Source organism: Phyllosticta capitalensis, assembly GCF_038381095.1.
Source record: "Phyllosticta capitalensis strain CBS 128856 chromosome Unknown BKA78scaffold_7, whole genome shotgun sequence".
Taxonomy (NCBI): Eukaryota; Fungi; Ascomycota; class Dothideomycetes; order Botryosphaeriales; family Phyllostictaceae; genus Phyllosticta; species Phyllosticta capitalensis.
This window is the reverse complement of record NW_027117445.1, coordinates 377,508-398,156: the sequence shown is the minus strand read 5'-3', so window position 1 is coordinate 398,156 and position 20,649 is coordinate 377,508. Positions and strand designations below refer to the sequence as shown.

Sequence of the window (20,649 nt, the reverse complement as noted above, 5' to 3'; positions counted from 1 at the left end):
GGAAAATACAAAGGCGACGCCAAAATGGTCAGGCTTGAGGAAGGTCCGCGCTCCCATGCTTTCCACTGAGAAGCACCAATTCAACCCACGACCACAACCAATCCACCCTCTCGCCGCACTCCATATCTACAATTAGAGCTCACGCTGACGTGCCCCGCTCCGGCGCAAAACAGTCCCCGACGAGGAGCTCTACGCCACGCAGCGGGGGCCGGCCGACGGCGGCGATGACGACTGGGACGATGCCTCGTCCGTGTCGTCGGACGCATCGAGCGACATCAGCAGCGTCGCGCCCGACGAGACGCTGTATGAGCGCGTGACGGCGCTCAAGGACATCCTGCCGCCCTCCCAGCGCCGCTTCTTCTCCAAGAGCTACGACAACGTCTCGTCGTGGCTGGCCACGGCTCTCAGCTTCAGCGGCAAGGCCCTGTGGGTTGTCAGCTCCTCCGGTCTTCTGCTTGGTGTCCCCTTTGGCCTTGCCTACATGGAGGAGCAGCAGATGCTGGCCATGGAGCAGGAGATGAAGATGACGCAGAGCACGAATGAGGTGAGTTGGTTGATGCTGCGGATTGCGCTTGGATTGCCCACGCCGAGTTTGCCGCTAGTCGCTAAGCTCGATATGGATCGATATTTGGCGATTGAAGGACGAGCAAGTTGCTGACATTGCCTCCCAGGTCATAACTCCCGGCGCTCAAATCCAACAGCCCGGCGAAGCCGCCCCCCGCCCTGCCTTGTAGGATACACAACGAACAAATCTACAACCTTGATCATGGGACGCTTGAGAGAGCGATTGGGGATGATGGCATCAGTGAATCACGGTCCATACGACGAGGGAGCTTTGATGAAGGCACGTCACGGACACGACGGGTTCGAGGCTTCCAGTGGCAACTGTATTATTTCTCTGCTCAGATGAAAATTTCTCTTTCACCACTTCACACTCCCCTTCGACCTCGTCTTTGCTGCTCTTCTCCAGAAACACAAGGACAACCAAAAAGAGTGGGGAAACGGGCTTTTCCGTCTGCATGCTATATGTACAATGATATAATCCCAACACCGCCCATCGCCCAGTACTAGTCTCTTGAAAACTGACGCTACCTACCTACCGCGCTTTTGGAGCCAAGCCAAGCCCGCCCTACGTCAGAAGAACCCTTTACCTTACCCCTGGAGCACAAAAACAAGCCCTCTTGCCAGAGCTGCCGCTGCTAGTGCCCCGACTCATGAACGGAAGAGAAAAAATACAATCAACGGGTGACCCATTGACAACTTCTATGAAACGGCAGCGCAAGGGAGAAGACGAACACCTCGGGGGCGCCAAACGTTCCCGCGCCCGCTGTGTAACATATTCAAGCGCTTTTGGGCTCCATCTCATCCAGACATGCCCTCCTCACGTGTTCAGCGCTCCTCCGTGCATCATTCGTTCAATACAGCCAGATTCAAGGACACGTCGTAGGTTTTTTTGGGAAAAGGTCATTGGACGGAAGGATTTCCATTAGAGTGGAGGAATGTTCGCGAGCTTAAAACGGAGGGGGGAGGCTTGCGGCAGCGGCGGTGGCGGCGGACTCTTGCTGGACCATGACCTCCTCGTCGGCCGCTTCGATGGCGACGGCCAGACCAACCTTGGCTTGGTTCTTTGGGAAATGTCAGCCAGTTTTCTGGCATCTTTCGGATTGCACATACCTTGACGTGGTCAATCTCACCGGCAAAGGTGAGCTGAATCGGCGGCGCAACCCTCTTCTCCAACACGCAGCCCAGCTTGCCCTTGCTGTCAACCTGCGCGCGGAAAGTGCTTGCGCGGAACTCGTACTTGGCACCAAGGGTAGCGGTGCCGTCCTTGGGCGGCGCGCCCATCATGATGGCCATGGCGGGCGAAAACTCCAACTTGACGTCGGCGCCAACCTCGACCTTCTCGGCCAGTCTCCTCCAGTATGAGGCCTGGATGCCACCCTGGGCCATGAGCTGGGCGCTGGCGATCCAGTCGGTGCTCTTGTAGCGGGCAGCGTAGCTTATCATGCAGTCGGGGCCCTGGTTCATCGCCGTGCGCTGCCACACACCCTCGAGACCCAATGCCAGCTTGGGAGTGACGGATTGGAGGTAGCTGCCCATGAAGATACCAGTGACACCGCCGTCCAAGAATGAAGGGTTCATGGCCTTGAGCGAAGCGCTAAAGTCGTTTCCAGTGTAGTCGTTCTCGAGCTGGAGCATGGGTTGTTGCGCGCTCGTGGATACGGTCGTCTTGGTTACGAGGCCGGGAGTCCAGCGGTAGTTGAAGCGGCCGCCGACGGAGAAGTCGCTGTCAACGGTTCCGTGCATGAAGACCTAGAGTTTGTCTTAGCGACGCTGGAGCTGCTGCCTCTGGCCTTGACTGAGCATACCTTGGGCGAGCCGTACAGCACCATGTACTGGTATGGCTGCAGCTGCTGGGAGCCCATGGAAAGGGCATGGCAGACTTGGAACATGGGCGCCACGCTGAAGGCCTTGGTCAACTCGGCGCGCAAGCCAGAGAACGAGTGGTTGTTGGTAAAGACATCGCGCTGGACCTCCTTTGATATGTTGTCAATGGTGCCCGGGTTGGGAAGGCCTAATGATTCCCTCTTTTCCGAGTATGCGTTGTAGTAACCCTGCAGCTTCTTGAAGACGGAGTTGTTGGTGAGGCCGTCAAGGGCCGTGCCGGTCTTCTCTATCGACGCCATGACGACGGTTGGCGAGGGAGAAGGTGGAGACTGGCGGAGCGAGGGACACAAGGCTGGAGGAGGAGCGCCCGATGGAGGAGAGGACGAGTTGGCGGCGGAGAAGCGTGGCGGGAATGGATGAGAGAGATGTCAATGTTCAGTTCGCATCGAGCTTCGACGTAAGTTTTCGCCGGCCAATCGGCGCAAGCCATCACGTGCGGCCCTTCGTCACCGCCGGGGCATTGATGAACGGCTGCCGGCATAACTCCAGGCGCAACCAACTTCTTTTGGTGCTCAAGAAAGACTCTGAATTTTCTTTTGGCCTCGACCTCTGCTTGCACATCTTGAGCGTCGTTGGTGCGCGCCATCTTATCCTCACTCTCCTGGCATTTTTTGCGGAGCGCGTGCCAAAGCTTTCCCCTCAGCCGCGCTGCCTCTCCCCTCAGACTGCGACACCACGCCGTCAAGGGTCCTACCACTATTCTACGTATTGCTTGCCCACCACGCCGAAGCCTTGCCACCCATACTTCCCCCGTACTGTGTACCTACATCCTCTGTCGACCCTCGTACCCAACATGGATACTCTCCTGTATGTTCTTGTTTTTCTATTTCGAACACGTGATGTCGAAACACTGCCATGTTTTGCGGCGTCGTACAAAATATCATGGACTCTGTTGCTGATTTTGAATCCAGCACCGCCGAGGCGGCAGCAAACTCGCCGCGCTACAGGAGGCGATCAAGCACGTACATCGACGCCATCCATGACTTGCCAGAAAAGGAAGAAATGGCTCCGGCCCAACTCTACAGCACCGAATCAGGACGACTGTTCCACTCTGGCCGCATAGTGATTGCGACAGTCGGATTACCTGCCAGGGGCAAGACCCACATCTCCGTTGCCGTCGCCCGCTATCTACGATGGCTTGGCGTGAAAACCCATGTATTCCACCTGGGTGATTACAGACGAGCAACCATGGGCGAGGGCAACGATGTGCCTCATGACTACTTTTTCCTCAATGCCTCACCGAGCTCAGTTCTGTTGCGCAACAAGATTCTCAAAAAGTGCCGAGAAGACATTTACCATTTCCTCGACCACGAAAACGGCCAAGTCGCCATTTACGACGCAGTGAATGCTATTTCAGGAGGCAGAGCTGCCCTTGCAAGGGAATTTGCTAAACGTCAGATCCAGACGCTATTCATCGAGTCTCAATGTACAGACGAAAAGATTATCGAGGAAAACGTCCGCAGCGTCAAAATTTCCTCTCCAGACTACGTAGGATGGAAGGACGAGGACGCCATCAAGGACTACCTGCAAAGAATCGCCTCGCGGATACCGCACTTTGAGACCATGGAAGAGCCGTATCTTCACTGGATCAAAATGATCAATGCTGGCGAGCGCGTCATTGTCAACAGTTGCAACTTTGGTTATCTTTCCCAGCGCATCGTCTTTTACCTCTTGAACTTGCACATCAAGTCGCGGCACACGTATTTTGCGCGTGCCGGCACAACAAAGTCGGAGGACTCTTACAAGGCAGATGCTTCCCTCTCCCCTGAAGGTGACGACTACGCCCGCAAAATGACTGACACGCTCCTGCGGCATCGAGATGAAGAGCGCAAGGCCCTTGAGGAGCAAGGCGGACCGGTAGCCCAGTTGAAGCCTCTAACGGTGTGGACTTCGACACGGCGACGGACTGTAGAGACTGCGAATCCTCTGGCGGATCTGGGCTACCGTGTGCGCCAGCGCAGCCAAATGAGCCAGCTGCACCCAGGTGTATGCGAAAAAATGACGGAGAAGAAGATCCGGGAGCTGTTCCCGGAAGAGGTTGCCAAACATGAAGCCGACCCCTATCATCACAGATACCCCAGAGCTGAAGTATGCCAAACCTTTTGATCAAAGAAACAGATGCTGACCCTGCCAGTCCTACCATGACCTCGCTGTGCGCTTGGAGCCCATAATCCTCGAGCTCGAGCGCGAGCAAAACGATCTCCTCATCATCGCACACGAGAGCGTCTTGCGCGTTCTTTACGGCTACCTCATGGCCTGCAACGCCACCGACATTCCCAAACTCGACTTTCCCCGCGACGAAATCATCGAGGTTAGCTTTTCATCTTCCGCAACGCATACAGACAGCCCGCTCACATGCTTCCAGATCATCCCCGCATCCTACAACAACAGCGCCAAACGCATCCACATCGAAGGGCTTCCCCCCAAAATTGTCCCCAACTCGCCCGAAGACATTGCCATGCCCGTCATCCCCTCGGGCGCCGTGACGCCGTCGCCCCTCCCCTCCGCCCACGGTACGCCCGCCCACGGCACACCCAGACCCCCTGTGCCGCCACCCATGGTCACCATCTCCGAGCCCCTGAGTCTCGGCGCTGCCGCCCATCCCACCGCGTCGGCCACCACAACAACGACGACCACCGTGGCACCGCCGCGGCCCACGTCATTGACGGCGTCCAACGCCTCGCCGGCAGCTAACCCAACGTCGGCACCGTCACATCAGACAGAGCCGCCCTCGCAGACGCAGCAGGATCACCCGGCGCAGCAGCAGCAGCAGCAGCAGCAGCAGCAGCAAGACGGAGCCGACAAGGAACAGCACAAGAAGGACGACAAGCCAAACTACGGGTCGGGCATGGGCACGCAAGGGCTGGCGGCGCTGGCGGCCAGTCGCGGGCGCGCGGGAACGATTACGCCCCAGGACGGCCGGCAGACGCCACAGCCGTTGAACATCAAGCCGACGCACGTAGATCCGAGTTCGTGAGGTGGGGATGAAGGCTACTTTGCGGAGTAGGGAGTGAGGGAGGTAGGTGGAGAGGGGAAAAGGGGTAGATGGGTGAAGAGGAGGCGGGGGAAAAGGGCCTTTAAAGGGATGGGGAGGGGAGGGTAGCAGTTGTGAGCAGCAGCAGCAAGCATCATGAATACCCTGGTCTGTCTCCCATCAGCGTGAAAGAGAGAGGGCGAAAGGGTCGAGTAGTCAGTCATGCAGAGGGTCGTGGACAAAGTCGGAAGGAAGGGGAAGAAGATGGCTTTCCATCAGCTCGGTTCAGTCCTTTTGCCCCAGTCAGTCAGTCGGTTTGGTCACGGTTACGTACTACCCTAGGCATCATTCTCTCTCTCTCTCTCTCTGTTTTTTTTTTTTTTTTTTTCCTTTGTTTGTTTGCCAACGGCTGGCTCATACATAGCGTCGGGTGGGCGGCATGGCATATGTACCTTACTCAGGATGGGATGGATGGATGACAGGAGGAAGAAGAGATGGGGAAAGAAACAGGACGGACCCGGAATAGGGGGTACAACGACAACAACAACAACAACATTCGTTGGGTTTTTGGTGCGTGCGGCAGACAAGACGACGACAGCAGAAGAATAAAATTCAAGTAGTAGTGTATACATATATATACATCATCAGCGTTGTGCCGTTGATTGTTGGCGGTGGTCATGTGGCGCAAGCAAGCAAAGCATGTTCGCAATCGTGTCACACGACAGAATACATGGAGATAGATGCCCGCTGTCCAGGCTCATTGCGGATTTTTGCTTTTGTCCCTAGATGATCTGGTATACAATCTTTCCATATTCAGTCGTCCCGTCCCATCCCATCCCATCCCATCATAACCTAGTAGAGCCTATCCTATCCGGTCCTACTCTATTCCACCCTATCCCATGCCACGCCACCGACCCACCCACCCCAAACAAAGCCTCATCTTATCCCGTAAAAGTCCAATACATATATGCAGCAAGCATCCAACAGATCCATAAGAGCCAAAATTCTTTCCCCAAAAAAAAAAGAAACGCCTGTCCTTTCCTTTCCGTTCCATAAACAGATCCAAATCGCAGTCCAATCTCATCCCATATGAAAACCAACACCAAAACCCAAAGCGCCGCCCGGGCACCAAACAGCCCACCACCACCACCACCACCACCGCTAGGGCAACCAGTGGGATGCGGTAATGAAACAGAGGAGAAGCAAGACCGAGGAGGAAAAGAAGAGAGAAAATGAAGAAAGACCATTTTGGACGAGACCCGAGTGAGACCGAACACCAGCCGCCCCGAAAACCCATAAGTACCAGTTTTGAAAGTTCGAAACGCGTGAACGCCATCTCCCCTTTCCCCTTGTCCCCCGTGTAGAGGGCGTGGGTCTACTTCTCGCCAGTATACCTGCCGTTCTCATCCCTCCTGCCCCTTGATAAATCAACCTACCCTTCAAATCTCAACCCTCAACCCTCGATACCGCCCTCAATCCACGCCCGAAACTCCCTCACCTCCCTCACATAGCTATAGCGTGTGCAAATCTCGCGGATATCGTACTGGAGCGCAGCGAAGCCGACGTGGTTCTTGCGGAGCAGATTCCGCATGAAGAGGAGCAGCAGCGTAATCTTGCGCTTCGTGTCGGCCGCGTCGTCGGCGGGGGCGTATGCTACGTCGTCGTCGTCGTCGTCGCCGCCATTGGGAGTCGCGTTCGCGGTGTCGAGCGAGGCCGTGTGGTGGTTGTTCGTTGACGAGGACGTGGCCGTCGCCGCGCTGGCCGTAGACGACGAGCTCGCCGACGCGGACGCGCCCGCAAAGTCGTGGAGGCCCGGCGCGGCGGGCATGCGGCTGGTCGACGGGCGTTGGCGCTCCAGCTGGCGCAGGCCGTGCTGGATGTAGCCGCAGGCGATGATGGTGGGGTCGAGGTCGAGCGGGGCCAGCGCGTCGTCCGGAAACGACGTCGACTGGAGGCGCGCAAAGATGGCATTGAGAGTCTCCATAGATGGGATGTCCAGAGGGAGATTGACGAGGAGTTGGTGGGCGTCGGCACGGTCGAGGCGGGGGAGGATGGCGTCAAAGTTGGTGGGTGTGATTTGAAGAGGTGCCGGCTTGATCGAGTCTTGCGTGCGTTGAGGCATTGCGGGTTCCGATGGCGTGGTGGCAGATGCGCTGCCGTTCTCTCGGAGCGCGCTGCTGCTTGCTCCTCCTCTCAGATGGGCGATAACTTTTGTGACCACCTCTGGATCCATGTCCGGGCAATGCTTCCTAAGAGTGATGACCTGCGCGTCCAGAAGCTCGATAAAAGACTCGGCTTGGAACGTCAGGTCCTGAACACCGCGCGGGTACACTAGGTCCACGGTATCCTTGAGAAACTCATTTGGGTTCATGAAGCCCACGTCCGGACCAGAGCGCGAACGACGCAAGCCCAACTCCAAATTCCGGACTAGATACCTCGCTATCAAGTACGCCATCTCTTGCTTCAACGCGGTTTCCTTGGCCGCAAAACTGTCCAGCTTGACTCCCGAGAGACGCAGATGCTCGTATCTGACGATGGTCTTGATCCAGAAGACGAGCGCCGGGTGGTGCTGAATCGACGTGTCGGCGTTCAACTCGAACAGATAGTAGTGGCAGAACAAGGCGTGAAGCAAGCCGACAGACGACCATTGCAGCGAGGCCGGACCTTGAACATTTGCATCAGCGCGCGCACAAGGAGTCATCGACGCGCAAACAAACCTGGCAACTCGGTCTGCTCCAGCTCCCCAATCGACTGCATGAGCTTGACCGATGTGACAAATGGCGTCGCATACGTCGGCTTGGTGATCATGCGATCCGGTGGGGGATCTTCCCCAAAGAAAGCCTTTCTGCCCGCATCCGTGTAGAAGATGGCGTATGCCTCGTCGAAGCCTTTGCAGATTTGCGCCTCGCCCGCTCGGGTGAGGAAGGGAATCAGTCGCGGCAGGAGCTTTTGCAGGATCAACGGCAGCTTCTGCTCGGCCGCCGCGTCGCGAAGGGCAGGGAACAATTGCGTGTCGCGGTCGTGAGCAGAGAGCTCAACGAAAAGGTGGTTCACCTGGGAATTTGGCGAGTAAACCATCGCGGCGGCGGAGGTCGAGTCAGTGAAGGAGGGTGGACCCGCAGCGGCGGTCGACCTCGAGATAGCCATCTCTCAAGAGATGTGCCACGCCTGCTGCTCGAGGCATGGAGAGGCGCAGCTGGCAGACCTAGGAGACGGTCGGTTTTGAGCAGCGTTGGAAAGCTGGAAGTGACGACCGGGTACTGGCCAACTGAGGCCCGTCGGAGTTAGCGGCCATAGGGCTGACAAGGATTCACGTCACGTGAAGCCAACCAGGAGCGGCAGTCGCTGCTCCTGGTTTTGATGCTTGGATGGCGTGCCCAGTAAGACTGGTCCACATGGTTAGGATGTTGGAATGTAGCACTTGAAGCAGGTTGTATCGACCGAGGCCAAGTTCATTCCTTTTCAGCAACCTCTCATTCGGTGTAGTGGACGTTGTGCAAAGACTTGAATTACGATTGTAGCAGAAGATATATATTTCAACAAGGAGACAGAGAACACCGCTGCTGCCCCTAGCGTCCACAACGATTTTTCGTCTGTAAGCTAGGGACGAGGCCAGGCAGCAACAATATATGTACGTGGAAGCCTGCTTGACAAGGCCCTCACTTGGCAGCAACAGCTTGACCACTAGCAAAGCGCTTGCTAAAGGATGGATCAAAAAACAAGAGGATTACATGCAGATGGCATTACATGTGACGAGTTGTTGTGCCTGCGAATGCAACAACGGGGAAGGGAGTCCAGCCATCACGCGGGAGCTCCCTTGGCAAGGGACCGGGATTGATTGGCCCAGTTCCCAGCGCGGATGACGGAGCCGGAGCGCAGACCGCGGTCCGCCCGGCATCCTGGCTTCAGTTCGCCCTCTTGGAAACGACGGGAAAACGCGGAGAGCTTGGACACCCGTATCCGCCGCTTCTACGCGATGCCATTCTATCGATATTGACTCGGTCCAGGGTCTGTCTCGAAAGATTTTTTCGTACACCTTGTCGCGGGTGCTCGGTGTCCTGTGTAGCCGCATGGCGCCTCGCCTGTCGCTGTCGCTTGCCTCGACATTCGCATTCCCAAGCTCTTGAACCGGCGCGACGGCAACCTTGTCACAACAACAAAAACATGCTTGGAAAGAGAGAAATGTCGGTGAGATGGGGGTCGCAAATAATCATTAGTGATTCATCACTACGTAGAGAAGCTCAAACCAAAAAAGGAAGTGAGGAAAAAAGGCAGCCATTCGTAAAAGCAGCATCCGCCATGCCGACGACCGTGCAAGAGAATCCCGTCATGCCCAATGTGATGAGCCAACTAACGCCGGATGATCCAGATTAAGCCGTCGTGAGTTGCTGCTGCTGCAGCAGAGGACATGAACAGCAGGCCGGCGGCAGCAAGAAGGAAAAGGAAATCGAGTTTGGGTATCGAGGAGTGGGTGGTTCAATCGACTTTCCAACGCGACTAAAACTTTAGGATGATGTACCTGTGGTGCGCGCGGAGTTGTCAGCACGGGGCGCTCTGGCGAAAACAAACAATGAACGGACGGGGGCGACGTACAGCGCGTGGATGATTCCGGGAATGTAACCAAGGATGGTCAACAGGATGTTGATGAGGAAGTCGGCATTGCATCCACGCTCGAGGAAGACACCAAGAGGCGGGAGGATGATGGCGAAGATGATCTTGATGATGTCGCTGCAGGCAAGAGTCAGCTCGGGGCCTGGAAGCTGGAGGGCGCGCGCCATGGCCTGGCATCGTGACCGAGGGAGGGCAGAGGGCAGCGCGGGGCAGCGGGAGACTCACCTTCCGGTGAAAGGCATGATGGCGGTGGGTGTGGGTCGTAGGAGTTGAAGGTGTCTGGTGTAGAGACGTTGGTGATGTGAACAGAAGGGCGGAGAGGGTGAGGAGGAATGACGGTGGTATTTATGGCCCTTGGAGCTACTCGCCGATGACGTCGGGGCCTGTCAAAGAGGTGACGCCTGCGCCTGCTGAGCCTTGGTTGTGGCCTCCGATGAGCACCTGGACCGAACGCAATGTCCATCCGCGCATCCGCCGCCCACCTCAGCCTCTCTTGACTTGTGGCGCATCACCCATTTGAGACTGCGCCAGGATTCCTTTTCGCTGTCGCTGTCCAAATCAAGTTTCTCATGCGCCACATGCTGTAGCTACAGTGGCTGTATATTGTTGATCATCTGGGGGGAGCTCCAGGACTGTGGCAACCAAGGAGCCTAGCCCCAAGACTGCTAATGGCCGTCATCTGATGGTGCAAAAAAGAACGACTCAGCCCTGTTGTCGAATCCTTCTTCGCGTTGCCTTGGCGCTGCAAAAGCCATCATTTCTATTGACCATGTTTACAAAGTCGATACAAGTCGTCTGCTTAAGCATATTTAACCTAGCGACCGTTTGCGGGCGGCTAATGGACCAACCTGGCTGCCCCCCAGCACCTGGCACCATTGTCACTGAAACACGCCCTTGCACTCGACTCCATCCTGTTGGTCTTAAGCACCAAGCTCGCTAGTTGTTTGGTTTGGCAAAGCTTGACATGTTTACCGTCGACGACACCTGTCGCCACTCTACGTCCAAGCCGCAGTCAACGCATCCAGGCAGCAACTAACCAGCATGTCAATCGCGTGCCCACAAATCACAATGACATCAAGCTTGGAGACTGTTGCATCAATCAAAATCGTGGTATTTCGTCGTATCAATCTATACGGGTGTGCCAATCATAAAGCTAAAAAAGAAAAAAAGACTTTCCTCCCACACGTCTCTGCAGGCTGTCCTCTAATGATCTCGCGGTTAACAAGATCCACTAGGCTTCGACCCAAAGTCCTGACTTTTGGGAACCACCTTCCATTATCGCTCTGCTTTTCCGAAAACTCCTCAGACGACCCCGTCTGCACCAAAAGGTGCTTAGATGAGGTTGGTGAAGGCACGGTTGACGGGCGAGCGGAGGGGCTTGACGTCCTTGTAGAAGTTGACCGTGGCGACGGCACGCTTGGCAATGCCCTCGGGGGTGAACTCGAACTTGGCGTAGACCTCCTTGTAGGGGCCGGAAGCACCGAAGCGGTTGAGACCGAACTGCTCGTGCGAGTACTTCTCCCAGCCAAGAGTCGACATGACCTCGACCGACAGGGTGGGGATGCCGTCGGGGATGACCGAGAGCTTGTAGTCCTTGGACTGAGCGTCAAAGACCTCCATGCAGGGCATCGAGACGACACGGGCCTCAATGTTGTGGCTGTCCTTGAGCGTCTTGACGGCCTCGAGGGCAATGCTGACCTCGGAACCGGTCGAGACAAGGGTGACCTGGGCGTTCTTGTTCTCAAGAGCGACGTAACCACCCTTGATGCCGTTCTCGATGGTGGAGCCCTCGAGCTGGGGCAGGTTCTGGCGGGTCAGGGCAATGATGGAAGGCGTGCCCTTGGAGGTGAGAGCCATGTAGTAGGCAGCAGAGGTCTCGTTGCCGTCAGCCGGGCGCCAGACCATCATGTTGGGCAGGGCACGGAAGTGGGCAAGAGTCTCGATAGGCTGGTGGGTAGGACCGTCCTCACCAAGACCGATCGAGTCGTGGGTAGCGACGTAGATGACACGCTGGTGAGCGAGGGAGGAGAGGCGGACGGCACCGGCGGCGTAGGAGACGAAGTTGAGGAAAGTACCACCGGCGGGGATGAGGGTGCCGTAGGCAGAGAGACCGTTCATGATGGCGGCCATACCGTGCTCACGGACACCGTAGCGGAGGTAGCGGCCGGACCAGTCACCAATGCCGTACTCAGGGGGCTGGAAGTCAACGGCAGCCTTCCAGCGGGTGTTGTTGGAGCCCGTCAGGTCGGCGGAACCAGACAGGAGCTCGGGAACGGTCTCGTAGATGGACTCGAGAACAGTCTCGGACAGCTTGCGGGAGGCAATGGCAGGGTCGGTGGGCTTGTAGGTGGGCAGCTTCTTCTCCCAGCCCTCGGGAAGCTTGCCAGACAGACGGCGGGCAAAGTCGGCGTGGAGGTCCTTGTACTCGGAGCCGTACTTCTCGAAGAGCTTGTTCCACTCGGCCTCAAGGGCAGCACCCTCGGCGGCCTTCTGGCCGTACAGGTCGTAGACCTCCTTGGGGACGACGAAGGACTGCTCAGGGTCGAAGCCGAACTTGGCCTTGACCTGCTTGATGTCGTCGGCCTTGAGGGGGTTGCCGTGGACACCGCCGGTGCCCTGGAGCTTGGAGCCGAAGCCAATGGTGGTGGTGAGACGGATCATGGAGGGCTTGTCCTTGACGGCCTGGCACTCCTTGATGGCCTTCTCAATACCCTCAAGGTCGTTGTCACCGTCCTTGACCCAGACGACGTGCCAGCCGTAGGACTCAAACCTCTTGGTGACGTCCTCAGTGAAGGCGCACTTGGTGTCACCGTCTACAGTCTTTGTTAGAGGAATTCAATCTTTCTGATTGAGTCCACTTACCAATGGAGATGTGGTTGTCGTCGTAGATGGCAATCAGGTTGCCAAGCTTCAAGTGACCAGCAGTGGAGGCAGCCTCGCTGGCAACACCCTCCATAGCGCAGCCATCACCGAAGAAGGTGTAGGTGTAGTTGTCAACAAGGTTGTAGCCGGGCTTGTTGAAGACGGCGGCAGTGTGGGCCTGGCCGATGGCGAGACCGACGGCGTTGGAGAAACCCTGGCCAAGAGGACCAGTGGTGACCTCAATGCCGGGGGTGTCGTGAGACTCGGGGTGGCCAGGAGTGATGGAGTCGATTTGCTTTGGAAGGTCAATTGGCTGATGATGATAGGGGCAAATTGAGTACTTACGCGGAAAGCCTTGATGTCGTCCATGGTGACGGCGTAGCCGAACAGGTGGAGAAGAGCATACTGAAGCATGCATCCGTGGCCGTTGCTACAAGATCGTCAGCGATGATCCAAAAGATTGCGACTGAATCAGTCCCAGAACTGATGGCTACGTTGCCAAGGCCATTGCGTCACAGGTGAAAATTGAAGCTCCCAGAGAGAGAAGCTCCACGGGCATCTTGCCGCCCAGGGACAAAACTCTCGCAAGACGCTCAATTTGCAACTGCGGGAAAGATGGAGGTGGGGGAAACGTACGAGAGAACGAATCTGTCACGGTTGATCCACTTGGGGTTCTTGGGGTTGAACTTCATAAATTTGTTGAACAGGACGTGGGAGACGGGAGCCATGCCCATGGGCGCACCCGGGTGACCCGAGTTGGCCTTGGCGGTGGCATCGACCTGTGGTGAAGATTTGGGTCAGCATTGAGGGCATTGGAGCTGGAGACAATGTTGTTGAGAGATTGTGGCGGGGTACAGGACTGAGGGGTAGGGGGAGTTGGAGGGGCAGGGGAAGACGTACGGCCAGCGTCCTGATGGTGTTGATGGCGAGCTGATCAATCTCTCCGTAAGCCATGGTGAAGGATTGAAGCAGAGATGGGGGAGAAGATTGGTGGGAGAGGAAGATGGGAGAGAAGGAATGGATGGAGGGGAATGACGGAAGAAAAAGAGAACGGCGGGCGGCTTCTGAGACGGCTGCTTGGGATGACGGCAGAATTGGTGGGGCGCCAGCTGCGGCTGTAGTCCTGGCCGCCGCAGCCGCACTAGGGCCCGCGTAACGGCGGCCATGTCTAGTTTGCGGCGGCTTCGTCGGACCAGAGCTTTGAGCCCTCGCGTCGCGCGGCCTGAAGCTCCCACCAGCTCCCATGCTGGCCTGCACGAGGCCGCCCACTACCGCGATTCAGACGCCGTCGAACCTCTGCATCAAACGCCGTCCTCTTTTGACTCGATAGTCTGCCTGCAAGACGAAAAACATCTTCATTAACTGCGCCTGGCGCGACTATGGCAGCGGTAGACTACACGTGGCAGCCAGGACGTTGTTAGGGGATACCGAATTGGCTGCTGGTCTTCTCTCCGCTTTCGGCTTCGTCCTCGCGCTTTCGAGCACCGTGAGAGCCGAACAGGGCCCGACTCGATGATCTCTGACATGTCTCTGCTTCTCGTTCAATCATCTTTGTCAGCCTGCCTCCTCCTACTCATCATTCCACCTCTGGTACGTCAACATAGCATGCCATTGGCTCCGGGATCAATATACCTTTGGCTCTAGGCCCTGGCCTGTGGACTTATCACTCAATCTCCGTCTCCCATTTCTAAACTCGTCGTCTCAATGGATCACTACCAACGTACAATTGACTCATCAGAAAATAATACGAAACCATAGGGCTGCCTCAGTCTCTGATATAAGTGAAGGGTTGAGTAATCCTGACACCATGGTACTTGGGATACTCTTAAACATAGCAGCAGCCCAGGACTTGACATCTGCAGGTTGATGGCAGACATTTTGGATTTCCACCATGTTGCGAATATCGGAGGCCATGAGGAAAAAAGGCCCATAGAAGAATCAATTCCAATGAACCCTCTTTTCAGTCTCCCACCGCTTGCAAATATCTGGGAGAATCGAAACCATCATGCCGCTTCCGCTCACCAAACCTGACTGCTAGACCATCAACATTGAGGAAGGCCGGCATTACTACCCTCGGCCAGGTGCCTTCAACCTTCAGGGTGCCCGTAATTCGGCCTACTCCCAGCTATTGTACAACTTCATCTCCCCTTGGCTTGGATTATTCTGCGACGTGCCTGGAATATGCAATGCCTTTTTTCACGGCCTGACGACGCGAAGACCATCCCTCGAAGCGGTAGCAGCGTTCCTGAAGGACTTTGTAATCTTGTCAGCATGCGTCTAGATAGCTGCCGCATCATGGTATTCTCACGTTGTCACACTCCTCCCAGGCACGGCCAGCGCCGAAACCAAGACCCACGAACGCCGGCCACGCGCGGCGCTTGAACAACAGGACGGAGAAGACGATGCCGAACGAGAGACCAAGACCGGAGCGGATGAGCATGGAGGAGAGGCAGCGGTCCCACTGTTGATTTCATTCGAGGTCAGCGAGGATCGGAGAGAGGGATAGCGGATGACGGGCGGCGGGCGGGAAGGAGTCGCGTGCATCTCAGGTCCTATCCGCCGAACAGCTGGAACTGGAATTGGCGCCAGGATTTCTGCAGGGCAGACGCACCTTGTCGTTGAGCAGGGCCTCGCTCATGGGCCTGGTGGAGCGGACAGGCGCAGCAGCGGGCGGCGTGGGGGTCTTCTCGTCGGCCATTGTGGAGTGGGTGAAGGCGGAGAATCGGCAATTGCCTCGAGGAGTGTCGCGAGAGAGCTGCTGGGTCGTGCGGGAGGATGGGAGGGTTGGTGTTGATAGAAGAGGGTTGTTTCGAGGATGAGCTGCCGGTTTGAGACGTCGGGCTTGGCGTTTCGTGAGGCCGACACGCGGCGTGGGCGTGGCGTGGTGCGGGCCTTACAGAAACTTGGAGCTGGTCGCTTGCCTTTTGCGCCAACGCATCTCCTCTCGCGCGGAGTGGTTGGAGATGGCGCCCGTTCCTCAGGTACGACTCTGTCTAAACCCCCCGACTCGTCGCACCCGAATATGCCCTCATGTCTTTTTTCACAGTCCTCAGATTCGCCTGCGCTCCGCAAGCTCCTCGCGCTTGATAACGACTTTCCGACTTTCGAGGGGAAGCTCGACCAAATCGAGACCATCCTAGGACACCCTGACGGCGCCAAAGACTGCCAACATGGGCAGGCCCCAACACTATTTTACAGAGGAAACCCGCGGACGGAATGGACTTTGCGATGGCTATTGAGCAAGCTCAAGTCGGATGATGCCGATGGCCAAGCCGCGCGCACCTCTTGGACGGCATGGCGACTCTTGACCAGAATTATTCTCGGTCTACCGCCCTCTGTTTCTGCAAAGGCTCTCAATGCGCATGCCTTGTTGCGCACTCTCGAGAAAACGCTCCAGGAAAACTTTGTGGATAAGCGCGCGGAAAAGGACGATCCCGAAGCTATCAAGTCCAAGAGCGCTAAGCCGTCGAAAAAGAGAAAAAGAGATGGGACATTTTCATCATCCTCGGAACCGAACGACCCCCTCTCCCTCTTTGATGCAGTCGCCGAAGCAGCTTCCACTGTGGTCGACTTTGGCTTCGACAACCTGGATGGCCACGACAAGTCCGTCACGGAATTCGTCAAGTCCGCCTTGCGCGCAGACATTGCGCAGACTGCTCGTCTTTTTGGACTCTGGCTCCAAGCTGCGCATAGGCTAATTGCACAGGAGTCGCTCGATCAACGGTCGGACTTGTTGGCTCGGATTCTCCCTCAGATACTTCGTATTTGGGAGGCAAGTGTGCCGGCCCAAGGTGGCGAGGGGCAAAGTTCCGCCGAACTATTCTCGCAGCATTGCCTAGTACCTGCAGTCGTCCTCCTGTCTGATGTCACCGCCAAATTGGATCCACCTTCATGTGACGACGGCGCCAACAAGGGGACTCTTAGCAAAGGATCCCAGATAACCAGCATTTTGGAGACTCTTCTGGCAAAGCACATCTTCATCCCTGCCCGGGCGGTGTTCTTCGCCGAATCTGATGGTGGACGGTCCAATCCCAAATCTGACGGTCCTCTTTTCAATCGCAGCATCTCGTTTCTCCTGAATCCTCTGCGTGAGGCTCTGGACAGTCCAAACGAAATCAACCAGGGCCCGATGCAATCCGACAGGCGCAGAGTGTTTGAAACAGTCGCCTCACTCATGGACGTCTGCATTCGTTGCTCTCAACGATCAACACCAAAGAAGAGGCTCGATGAAGCCCCTTGGCTGCAGAATGCATTTATTGGACTCTGCGATTGTATCGGTGCCCCTACCCACGGCGCAGGCGGACAACTCGACGCCGACCACATCATGGTTCTCGACCGGATGATTGAAACTTTGGCAAGAAGAAAAGTTGCCCTGGAGTCTGGTGTCCTGGCAAACATTGTCAAGGCTTATTCTGGCGTCTTCGCGAGCGAGGGATCCCTGGCAAAGTTTGACCACCAACTCGTGGCTCGGATCATCGAGTATGATTCCACCGTATTTGTCAACGCCATCAGCAGAGAGCAGGACGAATTTCCTCTGTCTGTTGCAATTTTCGATGCAATCACTCTGACCTCCAAGTCGAATTCGAAAAACGACGACGTGCTTATAAACTCAATCATACTTCCACTGCTCAAGGCGTATGCCCAAGTCCGCGATCTCAAGGGATTCATTTCGCGCTGGTTTGCGCAGCTCAAGATAGCTGCCAACTCGTCCAGTGCCATCGAAAAAACGGTCTGGGCCCGGAAAGAGCTTTGCTTAGGACTTGGGGAAGTTCTCGAGACGAGTTTGACAGCTCGGCAACTGTTTGACATGTTTGGCGAATACTTGCAGCCGGTCTCAGATTGCGAAACAACGCTCAGAAGCGAGGACCTGTCTCAAGCTTCAGCTAGTCTCATCATCCTGGACGCATTAGTGAGCGCAGTGCAGTCCGACGACATCATTGCTTCTGTGCAAGCAGTGCTGAGGTTAATCCAGAGGACGCTTTTTGTGTTTACTGGCGTTTGCAAGGAGCCTGCCACTGTTGCGAGAGCATTGCGCATTGTTGCTAGAGTTCACATTCTCCTCCGGCCATACCAACAAGAAAACGAAGTTAGAGAATCCACCGAAAAAGTATTGAAGGATGGCAAGAGCGTCGTGGAGATCATCAAGGCTGCCGAGAAGTCCGACAACGAGGAAGTTTCTGCCAGAGGCCAAGAGGCGTTCAATCTCGTTGCCACATTGTGCAGCGATTTCATGGCAGTACTGGACCTCAAGGAGCCAGCCAAGGATCTCTTCAATGAGTCTGCTGCCGTACTCTTCCGGTCCAACGACAAGGTTTTGAAGAGCATCACGGAAGGAGCCAAACGTCGTAAGACTGAGGATTCTGTCGCCGTGGCGACATCGCGCTTGGAGTCTTTTACTCTCAATGCTGCGGCTGTTCTTACCCAATACCCCAGTCTCTTGGGCCTGCCGTCGCTGGACTCGCTCAGTGATCTCCTCAAGCTCTTGTTCTGGCATGCTTTCGGCGAGTTTGCGGGGCACTTTGAATCTTCCCAGCCAATGTCTTTCGGGCTTGTCTTTGAGGCCATGTCAGACATGATCCTCTCCATGCCATCCCACGAGACCAGAGATGTTCTCTTCGCTGTTCTCTATGAGGGCTTGGAGCCGGAGAGCAAGCAAGGCAAGTCAAAGGACGTGCGCCACCAGCTGCTTGCCTTTTCGGAGCTCCAGTACGTTCGCATGCCGTTGTCAGCAATTGGTCGCAAGCACCGCGAGCAGATCATTAACCGTCTTTGTGAACTTTGTTGTGGTTCTGGCAAGAAAGGACCAAGCAGCGAGGCACTGTTCCGACACCTCAGCGTCATGGTGAAATTGATGGGAGCTCCCAACGCTACCTCGGAGCTTGCAACAGACTCCGATACCCTGTGGAATATTGCTCGACTCATCCAGGAAACTGATCCCACAAACAAAGACCTCTCGGCCTTGCTTGATGAGCTGGTTTGCTTGACCTTGGAGGATACCATTACGGTCAAGGAGCAACCACGCGGACAACAGTACATCAATGGCTTCAAGGAAATCATGCGTCGCTTTGTGAAAGACTGCAACTCCTTCAAGAACCACAACGCGGAGCTCATATGCTTCAAGTCTGCCCTTCGTATCCTGAAGAAAGTGGATAATCTCTGGGACGAAGAGGAGGCTTACAAGACGATGAAGCGGTACCTCAGAACGTTGGACGATGACTTGGACAGTGCTCTCCCTGGACCTGGTGCGGTTCATTCAGAAGATGACGAGGCGTTTTTGAAAGCTGTCCTACAGGCCATCTCGGATCTGCCAACTTCGAGCCTGGGCCGTGATGGTGCCGTAACTCCTCTAATTTATCTTGAATTCCTGCTAATAATCAATAGGCTATCTCTTGAGTATCGAGTCGAAGCTTCTCAAGATTGCTCGTGCGCAGAGCAAGTCGGACACCAGCATCTCACAATCGGAGGCTTCATTATGGGTCTCTACTGCCGAAGCCTTGGCCAATATCACAAGCCCCGATGAGGCGCAAACTGTTAGCAGCATCATTTACGATTTGTGGGAACTTGGTTGGTTGACAACCGCTCGTGTCTGAATTGTGCTAACAGGAGTCAGATCTTTCCGCGAGCGACCGCCACGCGCTGCTAAAGGCTTGCCGCAAGGCTCTGGGATCACTTGGCTTGGATCGAAGAGCGGCGATGCTTTCGTCATTGGTTGAAGAAGAGGATGAGAGCACGCATGCTCGGCTGGTTCTGGCGAATATTTTGATATCGTCATTGCCGGGTATGTCACATGGGAGCTTAACATGCAGAGTCATGAGCTAATAGTGCTCAGATAACCCTGCGAAAGAAGAAGTCTCTGGTCAAAGTCTGAATGGCTTCGTTGCTCGATTGAGCACATATCTCGAAACGGTCGAGAATATGCGGGACCTCCATGCTGCTCTCAACTGTATCAATACAGTTTTGAAGGACAAGGTAGCCTACCTGGAGTCGCAACGCTGATGAAAAGTGCTAACACCAATCCAGCATTGGCTCGTATCGCAGTACGCCGTCGAAAGCCTGATCGAGTCTCTTTCTCGCCTCTCCTCACCAACGGGCCCTGAGTTGCCTGAAGACCAAGCACCCATCATCTACACGCGCCTTTGCAACACGACTCAACACATCATTGCCCTTCACCGCACGCGTCTCGGAGGTCGCTTCCATGTCCTGATCCCGCTCCTTCAGCGACTCCTCCGCTGCCTCTTCAGATTCGACATGCGCCCTACAAACCAGAGCAGCGGCAGCATCCACCCGCCATGGCTCTCCGGCCGCGCAGACTCCAACTCCCTTGCCGTGGCGCAAGCCAGCTCCTTTGCTCGCCTGATCACGACGCTCTGCTCGCCCACCGTCAGCGCCGTACGTGGTCTACATCGCGCACGCAAGCGCCCCGCCAACGGCCACACCGAGCTAGTCGACGAGACCAAAAAGGCGCGCGAGTACGCAGGGCAGTACGTCACGGCACTCATCGCCACGTTTTGCGCAGCTCAGCTGGCCGGACGCATCTTGCCAGAGAGCAGGGCTGCGCTCATGCCTGCGCTGTACGCATGTGCAGATGTCGTCGGTGTTGAGGGCATGCGCGCCATGAATGCTGGCATGGGTGCTGCGGAGCGTGCCATCTGGAAGGGCGTGTACGCTGATTGGAGAAGGTTTGGGCGGTGGGAAGGACGTTGATGACGATTTATCCAGACTCGGATTTCAAGGGATTTTTTTGTTTTCTCTCG

General features: G+C 56.0%; 9 protein-coding genes across 9 annotated transcripts; 4 read left to right on the top strand and 5 right to left on the bottom strand.

Annotated features, from left to right (window-relative positions):
* Positions 1-24: 24 nt before the first annotated feature.
* On the top strand, positions 25-734 carry BKA78DRAFT_354106 (mitochondrial outer membrane translocase complex, subunit Tom22; the record flags this gene model as incomplete). The annotated part of the gene is made up of 3 exons (XM_066891669.1): positions 25-43; positions 174-544; positions 672-734. The coding sequence occupies 3 exons, from the start codon at positions 25-27 to the stop codon at positions 732-734; spliced, it is 453 nt and encodes a 150-aa protein (XP_066742391.1).
* A 777-nt stretch (positions 735-1,511) lies between these two features.
* Positions 1,512-2,687, bottom strand: BKA78DRAFT_332221 (mitochondrial import receptor subunit tom-40; the record flags this gene model as incomplete). The annotated part of the gene is made up of 3 exons (XM_066889964.1): positions 1,512-1,625; positions 1,675-2,313; positions 2,370-2,687. The coding sequence occupies 3 exons, from the start codon at positions 2,685-2,687 to the stop codon at positions 1,512-1,514; spliced, it is 1,071 nt and encodes a 356-aa protein (XP_066742390.1).
* A 269-nt stretch (positions 2,688-2,956) lies between these two features.
* Positions 2,957-5,810, top strand: BKA78DRAFT_269231 (6-phosphofructo-2-kinase-domain-containing protein). Its single transcript, XM_066885502.1, has 4 exons — positions 2,957-3,255; positions 3,360-4,536; positions 4,583-4,759; positions 4,814-5,810. Exons 1-4 carry the CDS (start codon positions 3,242-3,244, stop codon positions 5,423-5,425), a joined length of 1,980 nt encoding a protein of 659 aa, XP_066742389.1. The 5' UTR covers positions 2,957-3,241; the 3' UTR covers positions 5,426-5,810.
* A 684-nt stretch (positions 5,811-6,494) lies between these two features.
* BKA78DRAFT_318182 (uncharacterized protein) lies at positions 6,495-8,910 on the bottom strand. The gene is made up of 2 exons (XM_066888758.1): positions 8,140-8,910; positions 6,495-8,086 (listed from the first exon to the last, which is right to left on the bottom strand). The coding sequence occupies exons 1-2, from the start codon at positions 8,567-8,569 to the stop codon at positions 6,876-6,878; spliced, it is 1,641 nt and encodes a 546-aa protein (XP_066742388.1). The 5' UTR covers positions 8,570-8,910; the 3' UTR covers positions 6,495-6,875.
* Positions 8,911-9,919: 1,009 nt separating this feature from the next.
* On the bottom strand, positions 9,920-10,275 carry BKA78DRAFT_354102 (uncharacterized protein; the record flags this gene model as incomplete). The annotated part of the gene is made up of 3 exons (XM_066891668.1): positions 9,920-9,941; positions 10,016-10,150; positions 10,259-10,275. The coding sequence occupies 3 exons, from the start codon at positions 10,273-10,275 to the stop codon at positions 9,920-9,922; spliced, it is 174 nt and encodes a 57-aa protein (XP_066742387.1).
* Positions 10,276-10,560: 285 nt separating this feature from the next.
* BKA78DRAFT_318178 (uncharacterized protein) lies at positions 10,561-11,130 on the top strand. The gene has a single exon (XM_066888757.1). It carries the CDS (start codon positions 10,716-10,718, stop codon positions 10,971-10,973), a length of 258 nt encoding a protein of 85 aa, XP_066742386.1. The 5' UTR covers positions 10,561-10,715; the 3' UTR covers positions 10,974-11,130.
* Positions 11,131-13,912, bottom strand: BKA78DRAFT_318176 (Transketolase, thiamine diphosphate binding domain-containing protein). Its single transcript, XM_066888756.1, has 5 exons — positions 13,796-13,912; positions 13,532-13,674; positions 13,241-13,325; positions 12,896-13,190; positions 11,131-12,846 (listed from the first exon to the last, which is right to left on the bottom strand). The coding sequence occupies exons 1-5, from the start codon at positions 13,847-13,849 to the stop codon at positions 11,366-11,368; spliced, it is 2,058 nt and encodes a 685-aa protein (XP_066742385.1). The 5' UTR covers positions 13,850-13,912; the 3' UTR covers positions 11,131-11,365.
* A 1,179-nt stretch (positions 13,913-15,091) lies between these two features.
* BKA78DRAFT_332218 (uncharacterized protein) lies at positions 15,092-15,593 on the bottom strand (the record flags this gene model as incomplete). The annotated part of the gene is made up of 3 exons (XM_066889963.1): positions 15,092-15,148; positions 15,204-15,356; positions 15,507-15,593. The coding sequence occupies 3 exons, from the start codon at positions 15,591-15,593 to the stop codon at positions 15,092-15,094; spliced, it is 297 nt and encodes a 98-aa protein (XP_066742384.1).
* Positions 15,594-15,917: 324 nt separating this feature from the next.
* Positions 15,918-20,599, top strand: BKA78DRAFT_354099 (Urb2/Npa2 family-domain-containing protein; the record flags this gene model as incomplete). Its single annotated transcript, XM_066891667.1, has 5 exons — positions 15,918-19,227; positions 19,277-19,459; positions 19,506-19,673; positions 19,725-19,864; positions 19,916-20,599. 5 exons carry the CDS (start codon positions 15,918-15,920, stop codon positions 20,597-20,599), a joined length of 4,485 nt encoding a protein of 1,494 aa, XP_066742383.1.
* Between the last annotated feature and the right edge of the window lie 50 nt (positions 20,600-20,649).